At 40.7% G+C, this 12,308-nt stretch overlaps 1 protein-coding gene across 1 annotated transcript; it reads right to left on the bottom strand.

The window, feature by feature from the left end:
- Nucleotides 1–1,105: 1,105 nt before the first annotated feature.
- On the bottom strand, nucleotides 1,106–5,971 carry LOC137282489 (E3 ubiquitin-protein ligase TRIM45-like). Its single transcript, XM_067814241.1, has 5 exons — nucleotides 5,789–5,971; nucleotides 4,191–5,337; nucleotides 3,747–3,803; nucleotides 3,160–3,276; nucleotides 1,106–2,655 (listed from the first exon to the last, which is right to left on the bottom strand). The coding sequence occupies exons 2-5, from the start codon at nucleotides 5,308–5,310 to the stop codon at nucleotides 2,006–2,008; spliced, it is 1,944 nt and encodes a 647-aa protein (XP_067670342.1). The 5' UTR covers nucleotides 5,311–5,337; nucleotides 5,789–5,971; the 3' UTR covers nucleotides 1,106–2,005.
- Nucleotides 5,972–12,308: the final 6,337 nt, after the last annotated feature.

A 12,308-nucleotide genomic window follows, 5' to 3' on the forward strand; every position in this document is an offset into this window, starting at 1 on the left:
TTGAGGGCTGGAAGGTTTGCCTTTGCACTGCCGACGACCACGTCCTAGATATATCTGTGATATGGAAAAGGTTCAAGTCAACGTGAGAAGTGTTCGTTCGGCGACGTCACAGCTGCGGAAGCCGCGACGTTGCTGTGTAGACTATATCAACCTCGCAGGTGACACTGACGTGTTGTGCTTCATTTTTGTTGGTATAAAGAATACGACCACTTAACTCGTAGCCTGAGGTTTTAAATAAAAAAAATAAAATTAGAGCTATTATGATCTGATTATGTATCGCTGATTTTCCAACACAATTTGTTTATCTCCTTTCTGCCATAATCGGACTAAGATTACTAAGTAACATGACAATGTTACTAACACTAACGTGACAATGTCACTAACACTAACATGACAATGTCACTAACACTAGTAACATGACAATATTACTAACACTAACATGACAATATTACTAACACTAATATGACAATGTTACTAACACTAACATGACAATGTTACAAACACATACTGTGTTGGAAAGTCAGAGGTTTTCAAGGTGATTATGTATATACCTCTGAATTATTTCAGTTAAGCTTTCAAAATCCAGTATTTACTGGCGGAATGGTTGAATACGCATTTTGAAGTTACGCTATACCTTGCTGACCCGTGAAGGTCCGGGATAGAATAGGCATTCAGCAACTCATGCTTGCCACAAAAGGCGACTATGCTTGTCGAAAGAGGTGACTAACGTGATTGGGTGGACATGCTCATTCATTTGGTTGACACATCGGTTCCCAGTTGCACAGTTCGACGCTCATGCTGTTGATCACCGGTTGGTCTGGTCCAGACTCCACCACATAGGTGGAATATTTCTGAGTGTGGCACAAAACTAAACTCACTCACTTCTACAAAAACTGCGTTATTATAATTTAAAAAAAACACAGACCTTTTGAACATCAGAAGTATATAACATGATTAAATACCTCTGAAACATTTTGATTAACCATTCACAAGCCAGTATTTACTGAAGGAATGGTACTGTGAGTATTTTGAATTCACACCTTGTTATCTGCTACTCCTGTTAAGACGTAGAGTTTTGATAATGCATAGATAAAGACGTCACATCACCCTTTACAGAATCATACGTGGTCAGTTTTATTATACTAAGCATCATGCATGAATCAATCGTACACAACCTCCTTCCACATAATCATTACCATTCAGCATCATATTTATCTTTAACAAACACCGTAGCCAATACATGTAAGTCATTCGAGCTACATCATGCAGTTGCAAATTGCTGATTAACCTTATCTGTGCTTCAGCCCTGTAGATAACTGTCCACGACTGTTGATGAGGCATCCGTGAATGTCCGTGTTAGAATACAGATCTTCCGCAGCCCATGCTTGTCGTATAGAGGAGACTAAAAGGATTGGGTGGTCAGGTTCACTGACTTGTTTGACACATGTCATAAGTTCCCAGGTGCGCAGATCAATGTTCATGATTTTGATCACTGGATTGTCTTGTCTCGATTATTTACAAACCACCGCCATATTGCTGAGTGCGGCATAAAACGTAAAACTCACTCACTGTAGAAACACATTGCAGATTTGGAGAATGTACATGTCATATGTAAAGCTGAAATCACCTGAGGAAATTATCACTCAGAATTAACCAGTAGATTGTCACAGTTCACATCTAACGGCCATTGACGAAACGCTGAATAAAAATAGAAGATAGGCACAGTTCGTGCTTAGAAACCTCATCCAAATACCTGGCGTATCTGTCGATTATGTAGTTGCACTGATACATACCTGGAATTAGCATATTCTTATCAAGAAATTTGAAAGACATTCATTTGGGCAGATAACAAAATACTTTCTGGATATGCGTACACACGGTATGTTAGCGATGTTATCACATACTCAGAAAAAATACAATTGCATGTCAAAACATCTCAAAAGGTGTATGATCAACTTTTTGCAAGCACACATATTCAGCCGAAATAGGTGTTGTTGCTGTGCCCTCAAAGGACACATTTCAATGCTCCTTTCAGCATACTTATCTTTGAATTGAAGGTCTTTATTTCTCCTCCTGATACCAGCTTGATTTGAACAACAGCAAGAGACGAATTGTATGCTCCAAACACTGGCCATTGGTCATCGTCCACTTCACCTTCGCCCAGGGCCACAAGTTGAACCATCTTGTTAAGGTCAAATATGGTAAGGATGTTCCTTGTACCATCATACAGAAGCCCATGGCGCAATGTCCCAACTGTTCCTGAACAGGTGGACAAAACGTTTTCATAGCATCTCATCCTCTGGCCATCACTCCAGACCTTCGCACAGATTCCATCATGTATAGGGCAGTTGGCGATAGCGAGGCACTTGGACCCTACCTGACCACTCATGCAATAGTTGTTGTCCAGTGAGGATTCGGTAGCCACGCCTATTTCCATAAGTAAGCCACGCTGTTGAATTTCAGAAGTGATGTTGAAGTCTGAATGAACCTCCCAATAGCTGAACATGTTTTTGGGTAGAGGTGTAACAGCTGTCGTTCCAACGTATTGTCTCAATTTCCCTTTTGCAGAAAGTTTAGAATTGACTAAGAAGCCTTTGTTATTGACATGGACCTTATTGCTGTTGATTCGTTCCACGTCGAACTTTAAAGCAGGGTCTGCAAATGTATAGGGAGATTGCATTGGTAACTGTACACCGTCTCTCAGGTTGATACCAGAAGTTCAAATTCACTTAAAACATTCACTAGACGTTATGTATATAATATGCATATGGTTACGTCGAGGATTGGTTTCACCGTTAACTTGTGGGAACCAGCTGCAACCTGGTGCGGGTGCATCACATTGTTGAAAGGCACGTGCAAATGCCGTGGATGTCATCAGCTGCGTTTTGCTGTAAAGTTTTGTTAAAAATTCGCCAATTTTCCCTGATTCTATAATTTATTGAACGCATTGCAAAATTACTTTAAACCTTACGAGTTTGTTTTAAAATACACCAATACAACATGATGGAATTTGTTACGAAATTCTGCTTAGAACAGCTGCCTGAATAAGTGGCTACATTGACACCAGTGAGTCTAAACGTTTGATAGGAAGTATATTGCAGATAAATCGTTATCAACCAGGCCTGTGATATGGTTGTATCTGTCTGCACATCTACTTACATGATATAGGATCGGTGTCACCGATACGCTCTGCTCCATTTCCCTCTTCGTTTTCTCCTTTGTGTTCTTCCTTGTTTCCGTTCTCGCTCTCCAGATCCACGTCAACGGACTCCCTTTCTGCATCATAAAATGTTCTGTGTTGTAAAGTATTCTATAGTGTTTTTCCTTCATGTGTTTAAAGTGTTCTTGTCAGGTGGTACACATCCAGCATTCGGTTTTCTTTTATTGCCAATTCATAATGATGTTGGAATGATCATATTACAAGTATTGAAACAAGCATTGCATATATTGTCAAAATAAAGACCCGTGACATGTAATGGTGCCAATAAGCAGTGCTAACACTCTCAGTGTGTTAATATCTTATATAACATGTGAAAGCTTACTGCCAGTAATAACTGAGAACACTGGAAGGTAGTTGGGAGGTAGTTGGGTTGTTTTAAGCGTCTGAAACCGTATATGTCAAAGATGCAGAGAGACATAAACCCGAATATGTAACGATGATTTTCCTGTCCAGTAAGTAACCGTTGTTGGCAGTGATAAAACATTTAGACTATGTCATCATAAGATATTCGTCCATAAACTATTACCAGCTTCCACAGGTCTGGTATCATCTTTTTGATCGCCATCTGCTCTGTCTGGAACATCTGTAATCATAAATGATTTTAAGCCCATTTGAATGATTTTTTTCAAGAACAAATGATCAATTTATATTGAAGACTTCTCTTCAATATAGAATGAATAATCGTCACCCCTGAAAAACAGGTAAACTGATCAAGTAGTGCTCATTTATGTTTTTTTACGTGTACATAAAAAGGCATGGATAGTGTTTTGGGGTATCAACAGCGTCTTTAAGTTCTGTAAAACACAGCCTTTTTTCTATATTGGAATGCCTCGGGGATGATTCTCTCTTCACGTAGTCTGCTTCAATAATTTGGTGATTGGTCACGACTACAGCACATTAAAATGTTATTAAAAATGTGTATCTTTGTGAAAATTCTGTGAAATGAAATCATCAAAGACTATAGCCTTACTTTTCTCAGACGAAGAAATACCATCGTTAGTTGGTCCCTCAAAATTGGCATATAGATTCAGGTAACTGCCATCATCCCCTTCTGTTGTCTTAATGTCACATACAGTGTGTAGACTTTTTCCAAACTCCCGTGTGCTCTCCTTTGAAAATGTCACATGAACAGGGACAAAGTCAAACAACTCTGCTTCCTCAGATAAAGCCATTTCTGTCCTGAATTTAACAGACTTCTTCAACATCAGCATATCGCTCTTGTTGCCAAGCTCAAGTAGTTTCCCTGTGTAGCTATGGGCATTTTCGCACCTACTCAACATCTGCTTCAGCTTGTTGCTGACCCTTCTAGCCTCATCCATGTCAGACAAATGCCTGAACTCCAGAGCTTTCCTCACTTCCGCTTCTCGTCTTGTGACTATGTCACGTAGGCTGTTGAATCTGCTTGTCAACAAATCCTTCTGTGTGTTGTGCCTCTCCCTCATCATCGCCTCTTTCTTGTTTGATTCATCGACCATCCTTTGGATGTCCTGTAATTTGGCTGCTAGTTTCATCTTATCTTCTTCTGTTTCTTTCTTTTCAGCAAAAACAACATCGTCCAGCTCCTCACTCTGACAGTGCTTGTGGTGGGACCGAGCGCATTTTGAACAAATGAGGATCTCACACGTTTTATCGTACAAGTCCAAGGCGTAGGATTCGTGGTCTGGACAAAACGACCTCGAGGACTGAAAATCCGCTGCCACCATATCATTTAGTGACATCATCCTGTGGATGCTAGAGCTCTTTATCTGGTTGTGTGCAGCTTGACATGAACGGCAGAAGAAGGACTCGCAATCTTTGCACCATGATACCGCATTCAAATTATGATCCTTGTTGGTGCATTTGATCTCTGAAGGCTCATTGTGAACAGTAGTAGCAAGGGTTTCTGCTTGGGTGACAGCGTCTTTTAGGAATATGAATTTCCCTTTGTCAAATGACTCTCGGCAGAACATGCATGTTATGGTCTCACCTTTACCGCCAATACACTCGGCACATGCTGCGTGCAAACAAGGGAGAAGATATGGATCTGCACCTTTGTATTTGTATGGCTTCTTACAGACACAGCAACGAAGAACTCTAGCTTCAGATGCCATGACGTATGATCGATCCTTCACGAACCACTGTATCGATACAAACAAGACAACACATTCACACAAGCGAATACCTTTATATACTACAAACAAAGAGTATGGGAACACCCTAATATATGATAGCCTAAATTTAAACGTAGGAAGTCTGTCTTCCACATGCACTAGGCTGTTGTGTTTGGGCGTTTGAATAAAAAATGGTGTGTTTCTGCACCCTTGTGTTTCATTGCACTCAAACTCAACCAACAATGTTTCACTACGAGCTGAAACGGCGTTTGAAGAGCCTATTAAGCACACAAAGGTTGCCTTTACCTAAGAACATAAACATCCTCACTTATGTTGTGTTTATATATGTCTATCATGACAATAAGTATTTCATTCAAATCTAGTTCAGGTGTTTCGTGACTGCTTTGACACTGTGCGACCCCATAGTCTGAGCCATATTTGGATAGGATTTACTGCATATGTGGATATAATAACTTACCCTAACTGTTGTCAGAAGTCATTATTCAAGCATCGACATCTGTAGGTTATGTCACATTATTACACTTCCAGGGCGAGGATGTCTGTAAACGTGTCTCCACTAACACACGCCCTTGCGCAAGTAACACCTGACGCCATTCAGGAAGTAATGTTGAGCTAGACTTTGCTACGACACCTATGACCCGTTCTGTTGACATATAATGCGCTAATACTGCACCGGTGTGCTATATTTAGCCTTGGGTGTCTGCCTCGGTTGATTCTAAAGGATCTTGGATATGGCTGATGTAATTTGAATGACTCCACATGTACCCACTGCATTAAGTGCAACTATTTCGGAGCCAGCTGTGGATGGATGCTTTTGTGGAATTGTGTGTGAGCATCTATCAAACAGCTAAAGTAACAGCATTTTTTGTAATATTTAGTGTTGATGATTTATGCCGAATATGACGACACATAAATACGAGGGAAAACCAAGTTCTATGGATAGTCAACTTCTTTGCGTTTCATAGTCAAGATAATAATTTTGGACTTTCATATTTCTTTACAATTATATCTGTTATATTCTAGTTACTTTTACTCTCCTTCGCCGACAGCTTTTATAGATTACCATAATTTGTATGCAATCACGACTTGTTTTCTGTCATGATGTGGTTGAAATATTGTAGATGACTTAAAATCGTAATTCACTCACTTGCGTTTCATGTTCCTGTGCTCGGAATAGGAGCTGAATGGCAGTCATTAAGGTTCTTTTATTGCTTTTATAAGGTCAGACTATGCACGCATGTACAAATACTGTTGGTGGCTTTGTTAGTTTGGAAACAAGATACAATGTTCGTAACGACGTACAACCTGAACATTATCAGTAGGCACATGGAACATGTAGGACATCATGCTGAGTACATAATCAGTGGGCGTATAATCAGATGTCTCCTTAACACTCATGTGACTTTCACCGGCCTAAACAATTATGATACTAAGCGTCTAGTATGCATGCTGAGTGAGTGAGTGATAAGGGTGAGTAAGTAAGTGAGTTGTACTTAATTTACGATTACACACCAGCGGTCAGCCCAGAACCTAGTTACCAAATAATATTGTCCATGACCATATTTGAAGAGATATGTAATATGTATGGAACCTATGAAACGTGTGTCCAGGTAAAATCAGTATCCGATCCTCAGAGAGGGCTAGATTTCAGACTGACGGTCAAAATTTATAGCTGGCCATCCCGATGGTCTGGTAAAATTTTTGATGACCCGTGACTCATACATCCTTAAATCCCTTTGGGAATGATACCATTCTGAAGTTACCAGCTCTGGGTCTGTGTGGGTTAGTGGCTCGTTTCATGCACTGGAAACGTATTCCATAAATGATGATCAGCCTCATCACATTCATATCAATTCAACCATGATGAAAATAGGGGTGTCGGTCATGCATAAAATAAATAGAGTGAGATTATACATAAAAGAAATTGTTTATTAGCAACGCACATGAGTTACTGGAGATGTTTTCCTTAATGTATGCTTACAACAAACAAAACTAAAACAAACAACACATTCTTCCCAGATACAGGACATTTTCACACTTCCTACAACCAATAACACACATATATATATCATCCTGGTGTCGTCCAGGCCTCTAGCACTTACAGTCCCTTGAAACATGGTCACATGACAATACTCGTAAAATTAGCTCACACACACTGTGTCTGAGAGAAACCTTTCGTATGTTTTTTCGCTGGAAGGTTGGGCAGTAACTACACGTCCGTCACACATTGGTTATTTCACACTGATCGGAACCACCCCCATCCTCTTTGAAAATGACAGAAACCGCATTCAAGCTGGCGGTCTGCCTTGGCGGAGCCAAGTGGAGGATAGAAAGTGAACATTCAGCCCCTCAATACAGTGGAAGCTGTCAAAACCTGCGTCTGTCCAAACCAGCAAGTTGTCCACACCGGCATAAAATCTCAGTCCAGCAACAAATAGTTACATTTACATTGAAGAGGAGCCCCATGGTGATGGGAGATACAGAACCTGGGGTAATCTAGATTTGCTTCAATGTTTTAGCAGACAGACAGTAGGGAAAATAATGTGAAACACACTTGAGGAACTCGAAAGAGCCACGGAGTCACTGAAGGACACTCTACCGCAGAACCGTGTTAGTATGAATTCCTAGAGTTGCATCCCCTTCACCAGAAGACAACGAGGACCACCAACGTTGCCAAGAAAGAAAATAGATATATTTGAAAATTTGTGGACTGTTCTCAGGTCAGTTGTAACGCGATGAGGTGAAGATGAAACACAATCGAACAGGGAAACAAATGTGGAGATGTTGCTGGCTGATCAATTCAAACTGGGAAGTGAAGAGTACCGACGATGAACTTTAATATTAACGAAAGAGCAGCCAGGGTGAACCTGTGATTCAGAGGAAAATCACAAAAAGCACCAATTGACCTCGTAGCTAAACTGCATCTTTAACGAGCTCACAGCCTGTTCACCTCAGTGTGTAATTTCGTGGCTGGTCCCCGTTTGCTGTAGACTCATGAGTGCGTATTTTGGATTTACGAGCATGTGTATATAAACGATCTTCGTTCGGACTACATGAGGAATTTCATACATCTGTGTTGCCATCGTTACGTCAATAACAATGTGCAAAACGGTCATGATATTCTTTTCGGTTACTACCAGCATGCCACGGCAACAGGGTAGAATAACAAACACAAAGATCCAGGTGAGCGGGGACACGTAATTCACCCCTCTAAAGGTTCACAACATTTAAGATTTGACCTTCGTACCCAAACCAACCATCTTTTATTGAAGTTCCCTCGTTAAAAATCCTGGGTCTGCGCTTGTGTTCATTCTGGTACGTAGGTCCCGAAATGTTTAAAGTAAATTTCAACTTGCTACATTCTTCAAACGTAGTATTTTGGTGTTTTTAATTTATGGCGAAATCACACTACAACCAACAACTGGGGGGATGATTTAAATCCAGCTGGGTCCAGCTTGGTCCAGTCCCTAGTTTGGTGATGTACCTTCACTTGTCGGCGATCAATGTCCCATTTTCACATTGTATTGTTAAAAAATAATATTCTACATTTAAAGATATATGCGAGCTCACTTTAACGAAGTTTGTGATAATTTAGTGAATTTGCAGGTTTTCGTTAGAATGGTTTTTTATATATTATATGTATTATGAATTTAGAACGCGTTTGAGTGACAATATGGCTGAAATATTACCGACGTGACTTTAAATCTTAACTCACTCACTCACTCACTGTTCCTTTCTGATCATCACACATAGATCCCATTGACAGTGTCAATGTGTCATAAATCTGAAGTTAAATGCCCTTGGTTCGCCATTCCGTGTGACTTGAAAACACACACACACAGAGTCACGCACGACCGACAGACAGATGTCAATACATTATGTAGTATTATCTGTAGTATAGCATCCGTGAATCACAATCCTGTATAGACAGAGAGAGGGAACAAACAGACAGACAAAGAGAGACAGAACAGACAAACATAATTAATCTTGTTCATGATTATGTCCACACCATTCAACCGAACCACATATTCTCACCAATCACACCATCATGCAACGTATCTTATTATTGGAAATATAATATCATGTGTGTTTTTTCGATATTTTCATAGTGGAGCGTTTTCGTATCGATTAGCAAATTCACACTGCGTAACACATTACATGACAACTCGTCAGCGAAGCGAAACCAATACAATAGGCTCACGGATATCGGATACCGCAGACTAAAGTGATGGACCGAGTCATGCACATAGTAATGCCTGCTTCCCATAAAGGAACTTGATATAGTTTGCCATGCACAATTACGTTGAATTTTGTCCTGGTCAGCAGAACGTTCGTATCGCTAAGACACTCGTAAGCCTATGATAAACTTCACGACATGTCTTAAAGTTACGAACGCTTTGTGAATCTGGACTATGATAAACTACGCGTACCAACCAATCATCAACCAAGTTCATAGCTGCATGTCTGGTCAGGTTGTACAACTGCCAGTAGATCGTAAGGTGTGGGGTTTGAACCCGGGTGCGTTATGCTACAGAAATCTCAAAATGTCACTTGGGGACATTGCTTGCGCTGGTTCAAAGAAGATTAAACAATGATCGTTCGACAGTGGTATTTCCATATTTAGCTGTGGTATGATGTCACAGCTGGCTAGCACAAGGGCGTTCTCTCCTTCCTGAGGATTGCGACCAATTATGCGCCGTAATCTTAGGCAATGTCTCTTTTACATAAAAAAAAATGGAGAAAATATACCCCAAAATGTGAATACCACTCTCACCTACATCACACAGAGAAAATATTAAGGCAACTCTCAAGTAGAAAACTATCGTAGTATTTGTAACTCTTTTGACATGTGTTTCTCGTCACACGATTTGATTTTAAGCTGGCTGATTGTGTCCCGAAGAGACTGGTTTAATCCTGGCATAATTTATCAGAAATCTCATCAGGCTACGATAATAATCCATATGTACATACTCATGTTATTGCACATGTCCTAATCAGCAATACAATCAGTAACGTCTCATAAATAATCGGGATTCCATGACTAACGATGCGATCAGTAATGTGTTAGGTATAATTAGGCGACATTCTAGGTCTGGCGTCGTAGTCACCAATGCTGTCAGTAATGACTCATATTTAATCGGAATTCTGTGACTATCACCCTTATCACCCATGCTATCAGTAATATCTTATAATTAATCGGGATTCTATAACTAACTTCCTAATCAATATTGCTATCAGTAATGTCCTAATCACAACGCTATGACAAATGTTGAAGTGAAATTGTAAATTAAATCAAGAATCAATGACGTCAAATGACGTCTTCAATCCAAATATTGATTTATTTTTAATCTGATCAATCATGCTAAACATTACTGAATTCTCACACGCTCAGGTAGCATGACGGACAATCTGCTTACTCGAGTCTGTACGCTATCATGATCGCCTGTTCCGTCACTGATGCTAGGATCGCCGACCATGTACACTAAATTCTCGCAAACCTTTCACGTGATAGATATCCTAGCAAACTGAATTGGTTCATAACATGGTCGTATTTGCACTAATACATACCCATATGATCAAATGTTTGACTAATCGATCTTCCGCTATGGATTGATGTTACCATCCTTCTTCTTCAGTGGATTTTTCTGTTTTTTGGGTTTTTTTTACTCAGAATGCAAGCTATCATCTTTCCCCATCACACCAGCACAGACCCACGTAAGCAACACGCGCAGCCGGACGCCCTGCACACCTTCAGTCCACGTGCGCCAAAACAACGTGCACGATGCATCGTCATTGAGCTGTCCTTGTGAACATGTATTAACTGACTATACGCGATATCTGCCATCGTTTGTTATAGATCAGTCAGCTGTTGCTGTGGTGCTAGGTTTCACCCTGAGTCACATTCATCACCCGTGCTTTTATCGCTATGGTTGCTTCTGCCCATTAACATTTTTTTCATGTGCGAAGAACTGTAGGTGGGGCAGCCTTGTGGTTAAAGCGTTCGCTCCTCTCGCCGAAGACTCGGGTTCGACTTCCCATATGGTTTCAGTGTTTGAAGCCCATTTTTCGTGTCTCCTACCGTGATATTAGAATGTTACTAAAAGCGGCGAAAGATTAATTTCACTCATTCACATGTGCTAAGAAGTAACAGGCTAAATTGTGGATATCGAGTGGTTCACTTCAGAAGTAAACAGAGATGAATGAATTAAATAATAATTAACAATAATTGATTTCTGTGGTGTTTGGTGTCCATTTCGAAGCTGCGTCCCCCAGTTTTACCCTGGGTAACCCATGCTGACTGTTGTGTGCTAGAAGGTTATAATAACATGGCTTATGCCACCGAGTACCACTTTCCTGCTCAGTGAACAGAGGTAATTTTGAACATACTCACTTGCCTTAATGTGACGTAATATATCACATATGGTTCAGTATGGTTCAGGACATAAGTTCTGGAAACACTCAGGAGTCAAGAACGGTCACCCATCCAAGGACACTCCCCGCGACCAATGTTGCTAACTTTAAATGATTATGAGTGAGTGAGTGAGTGAGTGACTGAGTTGAGTTTTACTCCGCACAATATTCCAGCTATATGGTAGCGGTCTGTATATAATCGAGTCTGGACCAGACAATCCAGTGATCAACAACATAAGCATCGATCTGTGTAATTGGGAACCGATGACATGTGTTAACCAAGTCAGCGAGCCTGACTACTCGATCCAGTTACTCTCCTCTTACGACAAGCATAGTCGCCTTTTATGGCAAGCATGGGTTGCTGAAGGCCTATTCTACCCCGGACCTTCACGGGTCAAGTGATTTGTGATCTAAAGGCTATGAGTGAGTGAGTGAGTGAGTTTGGTTTTACGCTGCTTTTAGCAATATTCCAGCGATATCACGGCGGAGAACACCAGAAAATGGGCCTCACCCATTGTACCCATGTGGGGAATCGAACCCGGGTCTTCGTCGTGACGAGCGAACGC

Source organism: Haliotis asinina, chromosome 4, assembly GCF_037392515.1.
Source record: "Haliotis asinina isolate JCU_RB_2024 chromosome 4, JCU_Hal_asi_v2, whole genome shotgun sequence".
Classification (NCBI taxonomy): domain Eukaryota; kingdom Metazoa; phylum Mollusca; class Gastropoda; order Lepetellida; family Haliotidae; genus Haliotis; species Haliotis asinina.

What these genes read in the sequence shown, in the direction of transcription:
- LOC137282489 (XM_067814241.1), bottom strand. Translation starts at nt 5,310, where the DNA reads ATGGCATCTGAAGCTAGAGTTCTTCGTTGCTGTGTCTGTAAGAAGCCA. An exon ending in TACCAGACCTGTGGAAGCTG is followed by an intron (nt 3,277 to 3,746) that starts GTAATAGTTTAT and finishes TTTATGATGCAG; the next exon opens with AAAGGGAGTCCGTTGACGTG. An exon ending in TGACACCGATCCTATATCAT is followed by an intron (nt 2,656 to 3,159) that starts GTAAGTAGATGT and finishes ATACATTTGCAG; the next exon opens with ACCCTGCTTTAAAGTTCGAC.